Source organism: Glandiceps talaboti, chromosome 3 (assembly GCF_964340395.1).
Source record: "Glandiceps talaboti chromosome 3, keGlaTala1.1, whole genome shotgun sequence".
NCBI lineage: Eukaryota > Metazoa > Hemichordata > Enteropneusta > Spengelidae > Glandiceps > Glandiceps talaboti.
The window spans coordinates 20,543,416-20,565,081 of NC_135551.1; the positions used below are offsets into that span (position 1 = coordinate 20,543,416).

The 21,666-nt window shown below is 37.7% G+C and overlaps 1 protein-coding gene across 1 annotated transcript in view; it reads right to left on the reverse strand.

The window, feature by feature from the left end:
- The window catches only part of LOC144433186 (QRFP-like peptide receptor), a 67,153-nt gene extending 45,796 nt beyond the window's left edge, over nt 1-21,357 (reverse strand). The window contains exon 1 of the mRNA XM_078121495.1: nt 20,884-21,357. Within this exon, the coding sequence (XP_077977621.1) occupies nt 20,884-21,357 (474 nt within the window). The remainder of the gene's footprint in view (nt 1-20,883) is intronic.
- Nucleotides 21,358-21,666: the final 309 nt, after the last annotated feature.

Below are 21,666 nucleotides of genomic sequence, written 5' to 3' on the forward strand. Positions count from 1 at the left end.
TTATCTGAAAGACATTATTGGTTTTATTTAGCCCTAGAAACCACATTTCGTGGACAGCTCCTGTTGAATATTTAATTTGGTCAAGTAAATGCAATGCGGCCAATCAATATAACCCAGACTAATCAAATAAGTTCTGACGTTTGTAATTACAAATCCACATTCTGTATATTTGCTGTCGCCACTCCTACTAAAACACGTTACGATTACAGTACCATCTATGAGAAATCACTTAGGGCAGCTGGCCATGCTCATGATGATCGACAACGTTAACTCCGTTAATGATTAAAATAGTATCTAACTTTTTAGGGTGCATGCACAAACTGAACAATTACCTTAAAGGCCACGAAGCTTTGAAGATTGATGTTTGAATCGAGTAATGTCTGTTAGCTTGGAACCGGGAAAAATTGATGTGTGCAAATGCACTTATTTGATGGAGTTTACACAACTCTGAGCGTCGTCTTGACTAGTATGTTCTCTGTCACGAACCCTGTTATATACAAGTCATGCATACGTAATGCAGAGATAGACATTCATAATCACTTTTACTCCTGAAGCGACTTGAATAAAAACCTACATATAATACACTTTAAGTGGACTCATCGATTGAACACAGACATGGTCGCGATACTTCAATTTAATACTTGATGTCAAATCTTCATCTATTGATCACAAGGATCAATACCATCCTCTATTTACAAAATTGTAAAGACGCTGCTAGTGTGTGTGGGTGTGTGTGTGTCATAGGTTACGATGTCTGCATAAAAACGAAATCATTTCAATTATATATATATATATATATATATATATATATATATATATATATATATATATATATAGTTTATTGTTTACAGCTGTAAGAGTCTCACTGGAGAGAACAGTGCTCAATGCAACATTAGTGGTAGACCATTATAATTTAATTTTACCAATCGACTGATGATCGCTGAGGAAGCGGAGTAACGACTTATAACATACTTATTCTTTTGAGTTAAGTCTATATATCTATATAATAGTATCATAGTATCATAAGAAATTGCACACTGCATTCGTTTGTATCCGGTATTAAAATGTGATTAAAAGAGAATATATTGAAATAGTATGTACAATTGATAGTTTTCACTTTTTGCTCATGTCATCTCACAACATATTTTAATACCTTGCTTACAGCTAATCGTATTATATCTGTGATAAAAACGTATTGATTGGCTATGAGAGCATCAGTAGAAGCCTGTTATCCCGAGGGATTATATGCAACAACTATTTCTGAAGAATGAAACCCGTGAAAAGTAATTGCTACATAACAACACGATGGGTCATAATCTGCCCATAGTTAAATCATCGAAAATAATCCCGTGGTACATGACTAAAACCATAGGGAGAAAGGAATACTAGTACACGTCACTATAGATCACTAGTTCACACTAGTAGAAAAAATAGTACAGTTTACGACACTTTCCGTACTATAGTTCAGATTGAGTTCAATTCTGTACTTTTATGCTGATGAGGTGGACGTTTCTGTACTTTCCCATTAGCGCCTGTCTAATCGGATTATACTCGATCTGAAAAATAGTTCAGATTGCGAGTCGGAAGTGATTTGAATACATTTGCATTTAGTTCAGAATATATTCATGAGTTCACCCCCATAACCGGGCAGTAAACAAATGAATATTCAAATCTACCGTGCTTGCAATCAATACGTACATAAACGCTATACGTGTAGCTAGTGTATTCGATACATATGTATGTATATAAGCAGGCTTATGATATGAACTACATGGTTAGGACGTACGTAGATTGTAATATCACAGGGCTCATTTTGAAATAAATGTTCGTAGTACGCCTTTTCATTATGCACTACATACCGCCACCACTAAACGTGTTTCACATTTCTACGCGTTTGATGCATAGTAATACAGATTTAGATGACATGACAATCGTTTCCAATAATAGTTTAAAATTGGGCCACAAATATTGCTAGTGTATGGAGCTTCTTAACAAACCTGACCGGCCAATAGCGTCAACAAACTCACAGTAGAGACGTGCTGACAGATTTGAGTCTGTGGACATTATTTCTAGCTAAGTAAAATTGAGTGACTATTGGGAATATTATATGGCATCCATGTCGTCCATGTCGTCTATAGTTTCTGACTGACCGTGTTATGTACAACGTAACGCTGAACGAAATACGGTCCATCAGGAATTAACTAGACTAACCTCTATGGGAATAGTATTCTTGTCCATGTGTCGTTTATAGAACAATTAAGTGTTAGGGTGTGATCTTCACAGTAATAAACAAGCCTTTAGAAGAACAACAGGTATTCACGCCTCAAATATCTTGGGCATCATCCAAATTACGATCATGAGCACCAAAGTAAAGGAAATACTTAATGACGTTCGGCATGCAGAACCCCCCCCCCCCGGGCCCGTACCTATGGGTACATGCCCGGCATCCATGTAACTGTTATATCACTCTACGTGACGATTCTGAGGGCCCTCATCTCTTATTCTCTTGTTTTATTTCAATTATACTCATAACTCCTGTTTTTATAGTATAACTGTACAATTGGCTTCGATCAGTGCATTCCAGATTTTCATGAGTCATGAGTGCACATTGCACAGATATCTGCAGAATACTTAAAAGGATTATGGGTAATGTATGCATATGCGGGAAAAACAAACTGCTGTAAGGAGCATAGTCTCGCTGCCAGACTCGAGACTATCGTCCCTAATCTGTTTACCGAGCGGCGCAGCCGCGAGAATAGAGGGGGACTGGTCCCGCTCTTCTCGCGGCTGCGCCGCTCGGTAAACAGATTAGGGACGATAGTCTCGAGTCTGGCAGCGAGACTATAAGGAGCACTGACTTTGCCCTCATATCTTCATCCCATTTTGCACTGAAGAAGTTTCACATGGCTCTCATATTTCATATATACTCTTTCTAAATATATGGTGATGCAACATGAGTAAAAATAACTGGGGTTAACTAAGTTTGGTAGTCAATATAGCAGGTTTACCATCAAACTGACGCAAAATTTGTTTCAAATTTGTCTAGTAAAAACCGTTGGCCCAGTTGTCGATTAGGCTTACAAGTTACACAAAGCATGATAAGACACTGTGAATGGTGCAAATAAACAACGTGCGAAATGCCAAATACCAAATGCAAACAATACAAGCGAACAAAAGGGCCTGTATGCACTCTAATAGCCCGATATTTTGCCTAAAATCAGGCTCACATGTGCGAACGGTGTGTTTTTGACGTACCTAGTAGGCAGTGATGTAGATAATAGCCGGTTACCGGTCACAACGCCCAGCTATAACTTATAAGTATAACAGTTGTGGGACCGGCTTAGGAAAGTACTCAAACCTGACGATCATTGAACAAATTCTAAGGTTGGAAAATTAAATATGAGTTGCCCGGGAGTTCTAATAGCAAGTAAAATACCCAAAGTGTAAACAAAAAGATAAATTAATTCATAATTATTTGGAAAACATTAGACGATTACGCAGTAAAACAAGACTGGCCACGCTATCGCTAGCGAAAGCCTTCGAACTAGTTTCATAACGACCGGACGTTGAAGGAAGCGCGAAGCGAAGTGTGAGGTCAATGTGACGTCTCATGATGATGTATGATGCATCAACATGACGTTTACGTAGAGTTGCACTAAATGTTTTCTAAACTTCAGTGGAAAGAATTTTTGTCGATCAGACACTGACTATGTTTAAATTCTTAAAACATCTGAGAAAACTGAAGAGGGGAAGCAAAATGTGACACTGACAGACAAGCCAGACGTACGGCACATGTACAGAAGGCGAGGCACACCCTCTGATGCAAACTGGACAATTATCGTGCGTGTCACGTATAAGGCATCAGATGTAATACATGTAGCTAACCAAATATTCTTGTACTGCAGTCTTTCTTGTAACAGGTATTGGAAATTGTCAGAAACCTGATGATTTTATGACTGAATAAGTTTCGATACGGAGACGAGAGAGAGGGGGAGACGGGAGAGAGAGAGAGAGAGAGAGAGAGAGAGAGAGAGAGAGAGAGAGAGAGAGAGAGAGAGAGAGAGAGAGAGAGAGAGAGAGAGAGAGAGAGAGAGAGAGAGAGAGAGAGAGAGAGAGAGAGAGAGAGAGAGAGAGAGAGAGAGAGAGAGAGAGGAGACCAAACTAGAGTCGGTACTCACCCCACCACGACATATGCATTTTTGTGATTTTGAAACGATAAAGAATGTTAATATGGATATTGGGACGATTGGAAATCGGACGATGTGAATCGTAATCGAATATCTCAGACCATCCACAATATATGTCGTGTTGACTTAGGCGATCCCAGAAACCATTCTTAGTTTACCCCTTTCACATATATTATCAACCATGCTAATGTTTTGAAACAAATCTCGATTAATAGGTAATTTAGCGCTTGAAAGATGGCGACGTCCATACCCCCCCCCCCCGGCTGCACATATTTTAATATGCAATTATACATTACCCCCTCCCCATACACGTCAGAGAAGTACAGTATGGTACACTATATGACACACTGTAAGCTAACAGTGGAAATCAACTTCAGTGTCCATACATATCAGACATAGAGATTTCTTTACAAATGGATGTGGGCTCATTGGGCTGTAACCTGTACTTGGAAAAACTTAACCAGCAGAGTTTTCTTTTTGAATCCTATGTCTTGACAGAAACGGCACCCCCTTCGATAAGTAGTGGGGAGGGTGTGTCCCCCTCCCACAGTAGGCAATTGTTTGAAAAATAAGGACATGTAGGAGGCCATTTAGCGGCATAATATTTCAAACCATACACATTATTGGAAGCCATAAAGTACTTGAAAATTGTCTTCAATACCCAAATTGTACTCTCATTAAATTATTTTACAACTGTATTACCTACGCTTTAACTAATACATAGATATTTTGGCAGACACACACATTCGTTTGGCCATTGGCTGCCTAATAATTAAATGTGTGGTAGGTAAATGAAGTGAACAATTTTGCAAAGTACAAGGTAAACGATTGCTCCTGTGGTTTGAATGTTCAACAAAGTCTCCACACAGAGAGATAGAGCAAGAGAGAAGGAGACATACGGCGACGAGAGAGAGAGAGAGAGAGAGAGAGAGAGAGAGAGAGAGAGAGAGAGAGAGAGAGAGAGGCATACACTTATACAAATGTAAATTTACTTGGTAAACAACTGCTCCTGGGGTTTAATTTTGGTTCAAATCATGAGCAGAATATTCGGGGGCCCTTTCAGACCATCACAATTGTCATGCCCCCCTCCCTTTGAACCTCAATTTTGTTCATGCCCCCCCCCCCGTAAATTCTGACTCCAGCATAATTTCAAGTTTATTCCGAGCTCGGTATTACAGGCATTCGACTAGAGTCTTTATACCTCAAAGATATACAACAGTCCATTTCTGTACAAGGCATATCAGAAACCAAACATTTGCAGTGTGGAGTGTCACAAAACCCTGTGCTTGGTCCACTCTTACACGCGTATGCTGTCTATACACATCACCACTTGGAAAGCTAATCCGACATCAAAATCTCAATATGCAACAACATGCAGACGACAACCAGATTTACCAATATATTTCCCCAATCACATACGTCAACTACAGTAACTAAGATGGAAACTGTTGCACATGATATTAAACGACCCAAAATAAGCTAGTTTAATGATGGCAAAACCGAGGTCCTCCTTATCACGTCTCAGTTCAACAGGCTTCCTCGTCTCATGAACCACATCAACATGGGATCGTCTTCTGTGCAGTTAGTGGATTCAGCATGTACCATTTGTGTAACAATTGATGACCGTTATAACCTCAAGAAGCACATCTCGTTGACATGTAGATCAGTTCTTTTTCACCCCCGAACAATAGGTCGCATCATTGACAGTGGAGGGGGCCCCTCCACTGTCTATGGTCGCATACGCCAGTATCTTACAAACGGAGTTTGTCAGAACCTTGGTCATGCACTTATATCATCGATACCCGACTACTGAATGGCCCTTCTGTATGGGCTGCCAGCTAAAAACATTGTCCCTCTTGAACATGCCCAAAATACAGCAGCTAGGATTGTGTCAGGTACAAAGAAAACAGATGACGTCACATCGGTTCTTTCAATAACACAGTTTAGTTAGAAATCACACTGGCGTCAAGTGCAGTTACATAATATACCAGTAGGTAGGGCCTACATGTGCATGTAGTCTCAGGTCACTACATTGTGGTCTGAGATGTAGTTTACACCACTATGACCTAAGAACTTGAACCAGGGCTGAGGAGAAGTGGTCTGAGGTTAAAGTTTTGCAGCTCTCGTTCAGCAATCTCAAAACATTTCAGCCTACTTCCCGTAATGAACACTTGTCAAGCATTTTTGTAGCTCCCATACTCAAAGACTACATATATGTTTATATACGACTCAAAATATAACACTGAAATTTACTTTGAACACGTTCAGTTTCAGTAGACCTATTAAAACCCAAAATCTCCACTGTATAATTTAATATCGGTAATAGTTTACAGTCAAAAACTTTTAAATTTAGTTTTGACTAGGAGGTCCCCAAGTTTTGCAAGTTGACTCATGACCGCAATCATTGCTTTACTCGCTTGAGCTGCAAGCGCTAAATACCATAGACCACTGCTTGACATAATCACGCCTAGATATTCATAAAAAGCGAACAACGTCGAGTTTATGACCACCAATAACCACTTTTCAATTTTCTTAAGAATTTCATCTCTTAGTAAATACAATAATTTTAGTTTTGACATACATGTAATTTACTTTCAAAAGACAATGTTAGAAACCCCTACCCCATTGATTCCTGTGGGAACATGCCTTTCGTGAAGAAAAAATGGTTACATAACATGTCTACAAGAATTGTTGGAGAATGTCTATGTAGAATGCCACACTGATCCCATATCCACACCTTGAGTTTTATTTTTATTGTTCTTCAATGATCTCCTTCAAAGTAATAGTCTGGATGCCAATATGGTTTCTAACTAAACCACGTCTAGCCAAAAGCCCCTCAAATAGCACAAAAAGTTGTTCACCCAATCAGTGAAACCTAAATGTTTTGGTGATGTAAACAGTATATAAGTAGCATCATGGGCTGACAAATATACCACATTTGAACATTACTGTCCCAATAAACACTAACTTTATGAGGGACTGTGTTATTGGTTAGAGTTTTGTGATTTATTAACAAAGACATGATGTTAATGACTGTGTGGGTGGCTGTAAATGAATTTTAAATTGCATCTCATGCATTTCAAGACTTCTAGAGTAACGACTCTGACTATACTTTGAGTGGAGGTATAAATGGTAATGATACAGTATAGGAACTAGACTATCAAAGTAATTACCTTGTCCAAAAGACTACAGTCGGATATTAATCTCACCATTAATGCCTGAATTTATGTCTATCAAGGTGGATCTGATAAGATCATGGAAATCGAGAAACTTTCATCACTTTGGACTTGAGCATTGAATACATTTGTGAAGTACTCAGACCATGATTCATGTTTTTTTTTAGAGATTAATTCCACTAGATCGTCCACTAAATCGTCCACGAAAACAAATACATTCTATCATTCCACCATGTCACTCAACAACGCGCATCGAATTCTATCACTTGAATTTCCGTTATTTAGTCGTCTGAAGATCGTAACGGCCTCCGTACCATAACTTGTGTACTTTGTGTAAATACAGCTCTACTTCTCAGTATTGAGCACTTTTCCTTCAGTTTATGACTTACCTCTTATATATATATATACTGATCTGATATATATATATATATATATATATATATATATATATATATATATATATATATATATATATATATATATATATATATATATATATATATATTACCATTGCTCGGTTGACGGCAACGCGGTCAAAGATATCGGGTTCTTTGCACAATACACGTGTATATAGAAATGATGTCCCTTAAATTTCCCCTCTTTTCATTCTTGCTCTTTTCAACTACAATATAGATTTTGATAATTTCCATAGGTCTCACGAGATATACTCTTCAAGGAAAAACAAGTTCGTGTCGGGGTTTGACACGAGAATAGTCTGTGCTTGGAGTAATTATACTGTCAGTATAATTTCTCAAAGGTATGTGTTATCGTGGAAGTTTAAACATTATTTATACTTTAATGGTGTTATAGATTTTGACCCAAGCTATGCATGCCACGGTCACAAGCTATATTGCGTCAGATCGATTTGCCAAACAAGTTTGCCAGAATTAACGCATCCCATCAAACCATGGACCCTCCACAAAGGTGGAGTGTCTATGGTCAAACAAATGACAGGTCGCAGAAACTATGGTCATGGAAGTATGAACGTCGTTTATACTTGTACGCCGTGACATACAATGAGCGCAGTGCCATGATTGACCGGATTATTCAGTGTCGACAATCCCAGTTAATATAATCCCAAAGGCAAACTTGTTTTATTTACCACCTTGCCAAGCAACACAGGGTGGTGGCGAGGCGAAGTTGTAATGTACTGTCGCTTTGATATTCACGATTTTGGAAAGGAAATAGATAACATCGGGTTAGATCTTGAGAGTAAATAAGAAGAAAAGAAGAGTTAATTTGAAATCAGTGATAAACGAGTTGTCTATTTTTAAGAAACTAAATATAAGGAAAGCTATGGGTCCTGATAACATATGTGGTAGGTTACTGAATGTCTATGCATCGCAGTTAGCTAGTGTTTCCAGTAGATTGTTCAATTGGTCGTACAATGATCATACGATATCAACCATTTGGAAAACATCTACCATCTGTCCGGTCCCTAAAAACTTCCAAGGCATCGTCCTGTAGCACTGACTTCCATTGTGATGAAATGCTTCGAGCGTATTTTACTTTGTCAAAACCCACAAAAACATTCACACCTTGACCCATACCAATTTACATATTAAAGTAATAGAGGTACTGATAATGCAACTCTCACATTACTTCACGATGCGTATACACATCTTGAAAAACCAAGTTCATTTGTAAGACTATTGGTTATTGATTTTTCATCAGTCGTTAACAGAAGTCAACCAAACATGATGGCTCATAAACTTAGTTATTTAAACGTTAACCCCAAACTCATCCTCTGGATAATGGATTTTCTTGTCAACCTTTCCCAGTTTGTTCGCTACCAAAAATTAAGTTCAGCCTTCCATTCAACATTTAGGGGTGCCTCACAGAGCACGATACTCTCACACAAACTATTTACACTTTACACAAATGACTGCTCATCAGGTACCGATACAAATCCACTTATCAAATATTCTGATAACTCTGCATTAGTTGACCTGTCAAATTCTGACCGTACTTATTTCGATGAAGTTGATAGGTTTGTTACTTGGTGTAAAGAAAACTACTTGGACGAAAGGTCGACTTTAGGAAGAACCCTAAAGTAGTGCCCGACCTTTTTATTGACAATGTTAAAGTTGAACAGGTGACTAAATATATATATATATATATATATATATATATATATATATATATATATATATATATATATATATATATATATATAGGAACAGTCTTGGATAATAAATCAAATGTTAAGGCCAACACAGATTTCATTAACAAGAAATGTCAATCTAGAGTTTACTGTCTACAACAATTGAGGGGCCTAAAATTTTGTAAATGCCAAGGTATTACAGACATTCTATCGGAGTTTTGAGTCGGTTTAACATTTTCTTTTTTGTGCTGGTCTGGTAGTCTAGGGACTAGCTACAAGAGTGTCTTGAACAAAATTGTAAATGTGTTTAGTAAAGTATTGAGTGAAAAGTAGACTAATTTGAATGAAATGTTTACATCTCGTGTACAAAACAAAGCTGGGAAAATGGTAAATGACAAAGGCCACATTATGTCCCAACACTTTGAACTCCTGCCATCAGGGAGACGATTTCGTGTCCCTAAATTCAGAACAGTCAGAACCAAATCAAGTTTTGTGCCCACTTCAACTAAATTTTAAACCAAACTAAATAATTCTATTTCAAAGACATCTGCTCTGCATTCCAGATTGGAAGAACCGCGTTTTTTTATTGTCTTTTTTAAGTTGATGACCATTTCTGGCAAGACTTCACTCACAATTTTCTCGATTTTACTGATTTTTCTTCTTTATTAAAAAGGTTTAGGGTCGGCACCGGATTTCTAGAATGGAAGCGTTTGGGGAGTTATGTGTGATTTATTTGTTGAGAAAGGTTCAAAGACAATAAATATCGCCATAAGGTGGCACTTGCCGTTCCAGTGAGGAACGACTAGTGCCACCACGGTAGTACTCGACAATTCGATGGACCACGGCCAAGTCCGCCATTCACAATTTTCAAATCACTTGAAATAAAGCAATCTGGCAAAACTCGCCCATGTGCATTTACAATCTTGTCGCAACTAATTCTAGTAGGTAAAACCATAGACCCTCCACCCTGTCTATGGTAAAACCTAGTCGCATTCATAACTTTCATCGAGGGTAAGGTAATTTTAGTCATCAACTTCTATAAAGTCCAAAATGAAACGATAAAACATGTACATTTTGGAAATTATCCCATGTATAATGCCAGATTATAAAGTGACAAAGAGTGGTTCATCTGAGTGGATAGCTTAACCTCTTGACGATTTATAAACAATGGGAAATAGGCAGCTATCTTGATGTTCATTTTAACCTATTTTCCCGGAGAATATTTTCAGAACTGGTATCCAAATTACCAAGATCACGTTTTTCATATTTACTGATATGCCGCTTTAGTTATGGCCGGTTTTGTGGGATGTTTTGCGTGCACAATGTAAACCACAGACAAGGCATGTAAACTTCTACTTGCCGCACAACCCGTCTATTTCAGGCTTGGCCTCTTACCACTCTTGGAGGAATTGTACTGACTCCTCCAAGACCACGTCTGACACAGTGGCCTGAAACCCATAGTCTATCGCGAGTATATTGTCTACCCTTCAAGAGACACACATTCTCTGCCAGTCACCCTTTTAAAAATACGCTTGTTAAACGTCTGCTCCTGGAGTTAAATTTGGTTCAACTCATGAGCAAAATATTTGTACGTGACTCCGGGCCCCTTTGGGACAATCCGAATTTTCACGCACGTCCCAATTCGTTTTTTTCCCGTGACAACAATTTTTCTCCTGAGCCTCCCCCTACCCTAATCTAGTTCCTGACGACCGTATTCCAATTTTACACTACATCTTTACATATTACGTATAGTCAATGTCATTACTCTCGTTGCCGATGTGTTGGCAATTATATACATGTATATATATAATATCCATAATCACAACATATTTCCTGCTCAAAGAAGAACTGTTTCAGCTTATTCCATTTCGATATAAACAGACAGAGAGTCCAGGGATAAAATACCCATGTACTACTCCTTATATTACTGGCTAGGTAATGTCAACCGTAAAATAATCCAAGCACCAGCGTCCCTAAAATCCGTGAAACAGTGTCGATATTACAGTATTTTGCTGACACTTATTACTTTCTGTAACTGGTCTATATTTGTGATATCATGGTAAATATGCTTGGAATTTATGGCCTAACAAACCAGACATTACGTAGATTTGAATATTGAAGAAAATCAAAAACAAAAACAAGGCCATGGCCATGGCCGGTCAGGTACTGATATTAGTACTTTAGACATCAGTGGGGGTCACACTTGGTCATTGAAACTATATTGACCGACCAAAATTCTAAACATCACGGATAAATAATTTCATATCGAAATGTATGTACGGAGATTCAGGTTTTTAGACCACGTGGCTTTGACATGACATCATCAGCTAAATTTGCAATACGAAAGTAACGTAAAACATGGATGTATCTAGTAGGGAGCAAAGTCCGCATGTCTGTATGGATGTTTGAAGATTTACTATCGGTATATGGGAGGCATAGAGGGAAATATTTGAATAGCGTTATTTAACGTTACATAATTCATAACTGACTACTAAACTACCGTCAAGAGGATTGTTTTTGCTTCCATTTATCTGTATTAATTTTTTTTAAAGGCAGTGATGGTGACTGCCAATGCCGGTAGTGAAAATATGGCCCGCACATTCTGAAGATTTTTGTATCATACAAGTTCAATGTTGTAGCTGAGAATGTGATTTATATTTATAACTCAGTAGAATGGGTACCGGTACTGATGCGAGGGATGTGAACCAACCTTTGTGTTGCGTGCTTTTTAATATCACCGTGTGTGTGTGTGTGTGTTGTTTGTTTGTTTGTTTGTAATGTAGATTCGTCGTTGATATACTGCTACTAGATCAGACCGTGGGTTATACTTCCATGATCAGAACATGACCAGACACAACTCTCCACGGCACCATTTTGGTTTTACAACTTTGATTACTTTGTTTTGAATAGCTTTTGTCAAGTTCTTGACTTTCCTGATATGACAATAAAGCAAGGGCGGTGAAATATTATTATAGTAGTCCTTCAAAAAACAAGACAATTTTGAAACTTTTAGTGGAAAATGTTAGTGAAGACACAGTTTACCCGCATAAATTAACTAACAAAAGACAAAAGAAATGTACACATGGTTCATTTTCTAGGTGTCGACCTCATGAATATGCACCAAGATTTAGAACCGAGTCAGCTTTAAATGCGTTCACACCTCCAAATCTGGTCTGGACAATATTGTCTGGGCTTAGTCACCCTTTTATGCGGACTACAGAGCGGCCCTGGTGCGGACTATTTCTGCCACCTATTAATGCCTGAAAGTCAAGTGGCATATGCTGAGGTTGTGTACAACCAGCAACCCATAACATTTTAGCAATCTACAGTTCTACCTCAGTATGGCTATTAGCCATGCTAGGTAGTTACTATAATGATTAATATAATGGTTGTCTTGGTAAAAGTTGTCGACCCCCCCCGCCCCAAAAAAAAAAGAAGAAAAAAAAAAGAAAAAAAGAAAAAAAAAGATCAACAAAACATTCTATGATATTGAAAGCGCTCCTGGCATGTAATTCCATAGAACAGTTTCCTGTAGGGAATGGCAGCGATTTCATTCAAACTCAAAGACAGAGATGTTGCTAACCAACGTGAACAGCCATAAAAAAATGTATGTGAATGAGTATGACTCTGAGATCCCGCTAACGGTTTCATTGTTGTCGGTCTAACCAGAGACACTGGAGAACTTCACTGTCTATGATCTAATCGTATTGCTCAGTGTGAAAACCGTGCAAAGCGTTACTATTTTGGCGTTGTATTTTCGCACATTTTTGGTTCACAAGGGTCCAATAATTTAAGCTTGAGTTAGGAAATAGGCCTATTAAAAAAATTGTGTTGTTCCGATTAGGCAAAATAAATAAATAGGTGGGGTAGGTAGATTTATTTTTATTCATGTGCGAGTGTCTAATTCTGGTTTTCCATTTTTTCCAAATGATCTCTGTGTTATTGGCTTCTTTCCATTAGATGTACAACCATTACAGATTGGAGGAACAGTTTTATATTGTCTTTTTAAGTTGATGTCAGTTTCTGCATCCACTATGTCTCGTGAGACTTCACAATTGTTGCGATTTTGTTAGTTTTTCAAGAACACGTAAAAAAAAAGTTAAGGGTCGGCAGTGAAAAACTAGGTGGGTCGGGTAACAGAAACCAAACAGTTATTTTTTAGGCCTAAGGCATAACGTAGCATATAAATCTACCCAACCTGCGCGAGCAAGATCTGCATCGGTCAATGTAATATTTACATGGTCTATTACAATTTGGTAAAGTGTACCATTGTATATGCTTGTGCGAGACGTAAAAAACATCATGCCGTCTAATTGTACGAAACGATTTAGTCACTATGGTTTTGAAGTCAGTGAGATAATGTTTGTGAAGTACCCGGTATCGTGATGTTATCGCTTGTATAGAAAAACCATCACTGAGGCAAAATCTCACTTTTATCATCATTCATTTTTTAAAGTCTTCAATCATGCCAATTAAAAATATGGATACTGCAGTCATTTATGTGACTTTTTTTCCAAAAATGTTTATCGTGCATCTCGATTATATTTTTTTTCGTCTTCGTAACATCTTTTTTTTTATTGTGCCAAAAGTAGTAGCTACCACATATAGAACAGTGGAAAAATACCGAATGAGACTCAGAAATGTAAAATCATTTACTTCAATGTCCAAATCAAATGCGGACATCAGAAAATGATGCATGCACGTTGTGATGGACTCGTGATTAGCTCTAGTCCAGATGCCAATTGGTATCTAACTAAACCATAGACAATAGAGAGGGTCCTCTCTATTTTCTATGACTAAACCAAGTTTAGTGAGTGGAGGTGTAAATGGTAACGATACTGTTTAGGAACACGGTGATAGGAACTAGACGAGATTAGCACTGACAACACACGCTCCGCGAACTCCAGCAAAGAGGCCTGGTGGGGTATATAGAGACTTGTCAGAGTTGTCGGAGCTACTGTTCATGTACATATAAGTTCCACGTATTCTCAATTTATTTCGTGCTGGATAGAAAACAGTCAGTATAGTCCTTGTGTTCTCCAGTGTATAGCCGATGGATTGGATAGTGAGAGTCATGATATGTGTGATACATTGTAGTTTATACACCAGAACTGAATTTTAGACTGATCCCGTCGGCATCTTCAGAGAAAGCATCAAGCGGGTACCACAATAAACTGAAAACGTAACGACTATAAGCATAACTATAAGTTTTAATTTACATGGAACTACGGTCATATTTGATAAGCTTATCCCCCACTTCCACATATGGTCTCATACCCCTTGGTCAGCGAAAAGCCAATCATGTTCATGTCCGGACATACGAGTTATAAATGGGGCGGTCATATGGGTTAAGTTAGGGTGGAATATAATATATGGAAAAAGTCTGATTGATACTGGCTGTGATGGGTAGTAGAGCATTTTTTAATTGTCAAAAACAGGGTTGGGGGCCGAATGATATGATTCAAAACGTCATGACTTTCTGGTATATCTTTGTTGTCATGGTGTGTTTCCAGTTGAGGATGGCTGTCTTTGACTGGCTACAACAGTAAGTGACTGATTTTGAAAGCAAAGAAAGTGGAAGAACATTGGTGTTAGTTAAAAAACTATTGTTATTAAAGATATACAAGTAAACGCAGCAAAACAATTGAGAGTCGGTACGGAAAGGAACAGATGACCACAGGAAGGTGTTCAGCTGTTCTTCATTGTTCTTTGCAATTTGACGACCGGGCGATCACATACTAGTAGTTGTCAGTGTTTTCGCTAAAGCAAAATACACGGAGATGGTTCAAAATCACTTGACTATCATTTCACTCTTATTTAAATCTACAAATATCTCATTAATATTTTCTCCCAGCTTACTTCAAACTATATGACATTTTCCATGAAAAAAAGGTGCGTATCTGGAGCAAAGAAGTGTTTCAGATATCAGAGTGTTCACGTTTGCGTGACCAAGACATAGACATAGACTGGCAAGCGACGCCATGAATTGTGATCGAATCCCAGGGTCGGATCGGTTGTAGATCAGTGTTCATGATAATTCATTTGCGTGTTCAATTACTAAGTCATCGATGTAGGGTTATAAAGTCAGTGACTACACCATCAACAAAGTTACTTCTTACTATAAATCATGTTGAAAAAGACCCTAGGAAAATGTCTAAGCAACAATGACGGGTGTTACTTTTTTGCAGTGTTTATCCAAATAGTAATCGTCGAATAACGTGACCCTGGCTGAAAACTGCGACAGTGAGTGTACCATAAATTCCCAAAACAGACTGACCAGAACAGACATATTGACACACAAAAAGTGTGCAAGTTTACATCTTGTGACAGGTTTGGTTGGGGTCACCTCCATCGGCTAATGGTCGAAATCGTCATTGTAAAATATTTTTAATTACCCTCAACTACAAATCAGCGTATCGTTGACGATCATTTCAATCGTAAGTGTTTAGAACTGATTCAGAAGTAAAACGTAGAATTATTAATGACAATGGTATGCAAAGTTTTGTTGTTTAACAATCATCAGCGATTTGGCATGTTTGCACAAACCACAGATACTTGTTAGTGCATACACTTTTGATACTTCTATTCTATAAGGTAAAGGCTAAATTTAAAAAGACATGATCCCAGTATTAACTTTTTTGTTGCGGCTATATTTCCTAAGTGAGGTGTGCCAAAGAAAGTTTTCCCATGATACTTTGCGCCAGTGCGACTTTTTGACATTGTACGTTCGATGTTCCCAATGAGTAAATGGAATTTTATCGAGAAGTCTATTCATATTTGTTTATGACAGCAAGATATTTTCAATTTTCTGTTTTTGGTCATTTTTGGGGTCAAAAACTGTCATTTGTTTTGTAAATTAAAGAATTCAAAGTAAAAATGAATGACAGCCGCAAAACTAATCGATTGAATGGGCTGACATTTGGTGTGCAGGTATGTTAGAGTATCTGGATGAAGAATTCTTCAAGAAAATTTGAAGATGACATTGATATGCAAATACGTCTAAAACGTGCTGTGTAGTATCATATTATAGCCATGTTATTTTACAATACTCGTGAGAAAGTAGAATTTATTGGTGAAGTAAAGTTGCTCATACACCTAAGAAAATTTGACTACACTTGAATACATAATGAGCAAATGAAATGATCACAACAATCACATATCTTTGTAATGTTATGACTATACAAGATCTAATACAGGGACGAATGGGGTACTTATCAAATAATGCCCTCCGGAACTCAGAAATAAATGTAGATGCGCTGTACCATGCAGTTACGATCAGCGGTTTTGAACTATGGAGGTAGGAAGGAAGGAGGTAGGAAGGATTATAGTCCTACCACCATTTCTGAACAAAATCGTTGTCCTTGAATTGGAATGGTATGCTTTTAATACAAAAGTTGCACAAACATATGTTCTTGCTTTCAAAAGTTTTAGAATTAACACCATGATTTCACCGTCGCCCATACTGAGGTTTTCCTGCATCTATTGCTATGGATTTTGTTGGTGGGACTTTGCTGTACTGTATGAACACTTGTTCAGACTCAGGCCACTAAAACACAATTGCAAAAAAAAACCGTAAAGACACGAAGTATCGTTTTGCACAACGTTCGGCTTGAAGCAGGTTTGAAGGGTAACCATGCACGACAGAGAAGATGGGTTTAGAGCCCCATTTACACCTAAAACAAAAAGCGATTCTAGTCTGTTCCTATTATAGTGGTCTGAGGTTCAGATCAAAGTGCCGCATTCATCCACAACATAAAAAATCATAGACCCTACACGACTGGCGTTTGTAAAAGTCAGTTTTAAACCATAATTACTACACCTCTTTATCTTCTCGGCAAGAACATGCAGTGCTGTAATCCAACGTGAGGACCTCTCACCAACTTTCAGATCACTTCACATTGGGAACGTTGGTGAGAGTTCTACTAATATAATTCAGACTGAGGCAAAAAATATAGCCTTTCTGAGTTGAAATCCGAGGTTTAAATCCTGATATCTGAAAATTCCCAATCAACCCAGATTACATTGAATAAAAAATAAGTCTAACAAACAATTTATGATTTTTCAGTCCCGAAACTTGCTATTATCCATACACTGTATACAAAGCTAAATACACGGTGATTGGTGTATCGCACTCCTTGACTGAGTGGGTCGGAAAAAAATAGGTAGACTCACTTGTCATAAATCGATTTATAAATCCACAAAGGCACTGTGACAACTAAAGCAGTCCCTTTACATACCATTTTTCTTTAGAAATAAATAGGCTAAAACAATACTGAATGACAGGCAGTCCAAGGTATGCGAAACCATAAGCGAGCGCGTACTCACGATGCTAGATTAACACACTATTTTACCTGCGCATTGAAGACGCACAGTAAAAAGACCAGTTTTCAACATTAATGCAGGAAATACAAAGCTAACAATTCAAAATTGTATAAAATGTAAGAAAACAAAAAACAGGCGACAGTCAGAGCATGCATGAACTTCGATTTACAATACCATTATTAAGTTCTTGCATTTTGGGGCTAATGAAGTCATAGAGACTAGAGTGGGCGAGTTTCATCACAGTTAGTATAATCAATGGCACCGTGATAATTCTGACTTTCACTTGAAACTGGACCAGAACAGTCTAGGTCGGACGAGTCGTCATCATCAATTCAAAGGCGACGTAACCAAATATACACCGTGAATTCATCTTAGATCGCACCGAGTTGAACAATCATGTCTGTCATTGTAGAATGTAGACCTTTACGCTGTTTGACCGACTATTGAAGTATAACCCACATAGGTGATATTTCATTGACCTACATGGAAATGCTTGTAAATACTTTTTGCAAGTAGTAGTAGCTCAGACCACTCTAGTATTTTAGTGGTCTGAGGTAGTAGTAAGAGTTTTTGCTAACGTTTACATGCTAGCGTAGTTGTACATGTACGTATACATGTCAGTTCGTATGTACATGTACATTAAATGTAGCTCTCATCATATCATACACTGTACATGTGTGTAACCCTTTTCTTTTGCACCCTCCCCCTCCGCCTTCATGTGGTCAAACACAGACAACTAACTAACTAAATAGTGTTACTGTTAGTTTTCTGTGGGTCAAACAATTAGTGTACACGCCTTGAATCACATGCAGGCGAGATAGATTTGAATATTCATTTGTTTACTGCCCGGTTATGGGGGTGAACTCATGAATATATTCTGAACTAAATGCAAATGTATTCAAATCACTTCCGACTCGCAATCTGAACTATTTTTCAGATCGAGTATAATCCGATTAGACAGGCGCTAATGGGAAAGTACAGAAACGTCCACCTCATCAGCATAAAAGTACAGAATTGAACTCAATCTGAACTATAGTACGGAAAGTGTCGTAAACTGTACTATTTTTTCTACTAGTGTCATACCACCTGATGCAATCTAAGCCAATCACTGAAGGCTGAAAAGAACGTCATAGTATAGTCTACTGGTTAATGCATCTCTCGTGATCGAAGAAGCACTTTAATGCTAACATTTTGAATTCACTAGTCTGAGAGCTACACTCTTAGAAGTGGAAATTAATCAACAAGGTTACGTTGTAGCTATAGCTTCAAATTAAACTTGTTGTTTGGTATTGCATCGTTCCATAGACTAAAGCGCCTTGGAAATAATGTGTTTTTCATGGTTAGTTTAATTATATTTTAAATGCTGATTGAACACATATAAGGTCGAGGCGGGCTACTCATAACATTACGATTGATCTTCTAAGAGTGACTTTTAATTTTTACGTTATATTTCCTATGATCCGACCAGTGCTATATTTTTGCATGAACATATTTTCTTTTAATTGAAGCCATTTTATTTACGGATATGGAATAATCATATTGTCACTGATGGCAATGTGACGACATAATATGGTTAATGCACATTGGCGAATATTGTAATTAGTCGCTGACGTTTCAGAACTTTATTAAAACAAATGGTTCACAGTTATCGTTTGAATTTCATTGTCATTCTGAGACATTCTGACTTTAAAAGGTCTGATTGTGAACTGAATTCATCACAAACATGTACACTTACACTTGTTTCATTTATTTTAAAAAACTGACCGACCGGGTCATCCTTTTAAAGGTGATGAGAAACATAAAAATAAAAGGGTCACCCTTAGAGGAGACGTACGTGTAAGCAGTCGGAGAAATAAATGAAATATCAAGCAAGTTATGACCGAGGAAATAACCTTCAATTCCAACATCCATTCATAAATCAGTCGCTGACGTTTAAAGTGTCGGCGTCATAGCGAGCAATTCCAATATTTACGAGTTATTAGGAATGTTATGTTGCCTGGATTACCCGTCATCAGCTCTCAGAATAAAGCTAATGATGAAAACATGTATGTTCCTTGAGAGTGTTCTTTTAAATGGCTCTGAACGAGAATGCCTTTGAAATCTATCAATATAAGCATAGTAATTTAAAGTGACGTAAAGTATAATACACAAATACATAAAGAGTAAACCTTAAAAGGACATAAGTAAACAGTAGTAATACATTTTGTAATATTTATTCCAATGGCGAGTATACAAAGAACATGTCATTTATAAAGCGAGAATACATTGTTTATGGTTCTTTGGAATCACTAGGACAGTATAACATAGTTACTTTGGAACCGTATAGCGGAAATGAATGCGACGTCCCGATCCATATACTACTACAGAAACACTGATTGTTACATTTTAACATAAATAAAATGAAAAATGTATGTGGATCCTACTCATAAGATTTTGAATGAAACCACTACTTAATATCGTAAATCCACAGGTTAACCTGTCTCAGAAGTCTCGGTTTTCAATGAGACAGATCCAATACAGTTAATTCCGATCGGCGGCTATATACTAAAAGCTGGCGACGTTTCCCATTAAACTGTGAGATACCCACTTGGATTGCATAAACGTGTCGGTAGGTCTTGTTTTATTTGTATCAAGTATCAGCAGAAACTGCTAATCGTATTGCTTCACATTTCGTTGCTACTATATATGGTAACTCCAAATTGTCTATAGTTCAAATTTGAAACACGAATTAACTAGTGGTATGAACTATTTACTCTTCAAAAGTGGCATATGGTGAAATCCATTCCTTTATGTTTGTCGCTTTAAGAAATTATGAACCGTTACCACGGCAGTATAGGTATGTATGGTAGGAATGCCATAAGTACCTGGGTGAGGTCAATTGCCATGTGTGAGGGAATATCATTAACTTGTCTCTCAAACGTTGGCTCTAAATTGAAAGCAAGTTCTCTCACACACGGCTACACAAAACTGAAACTAAAGTGTTTGTCATTGTATATTAAACAACGAATACTAAATGACGTATTATTTAAATTGTCTCATCAGTTACATGTACACGTTCTTTGCGATAAAAATAATTATACGTCGTAAATCATACCTGTTGTAGAAACACTACGGCAGGGCACATCACTGTACCAAAAATCCAGCGCCCCAAGCTAATTGTCGGGAAAGTGAAAGGCATGCAAAATATAGCCATTGTTAGATCAGCAATTGCCAGGTTAATTAGATAAGTTGTCAAGTCAGTCCACATCCGTGTGGCGCATGTAAGAACAAGGATGACCAAGACGTTGCCAACGACTGACAGTATTATGTTGACAGTGAAGCTAAAAGTCAGAAGAATTTGCTGTGTTCGCGATAATTCAATATCATCTGTCGAAAGTAGATAGAGCTCATAATCTGGTGAAAGACGTCCGTTTCCTGGTAATAATGGGGTCTTTTCGGCTGTCGAGTTGAAACAGTTGCGTAGTAGCATTTCTAATAAATCCTCATAGTCGAATTTGTCCCATTCCAGTGATCTTGATACCTGCTCTTGTTGGCATGAAAACTCGTCGTAGCTAACATTTTCAGTCATCCTAAATGCTCCATGCAGGCTAACACGATGTGAATCTATTCAATGCCAAAGAAAACTAGTCTGTTCGAATTTAGATACATATGTGCAGTTGATAATTTAAGAGATGGGCGTGTTCCGTTTCACACACATGCATCTGATTGGTAAGAGATTGCTTGTCATTGCGCATAATCCACTCGAAAGTACGATGGCAACGAGTCATTATATCAATTTGAATTTTGTGAGAGTGTAGTAAAAGGCAAACGATGACGTCTTCATCGTTTCTTTATAATGTCATTCGTAGAAAATACCAAAAACAAACATTTATTGCCT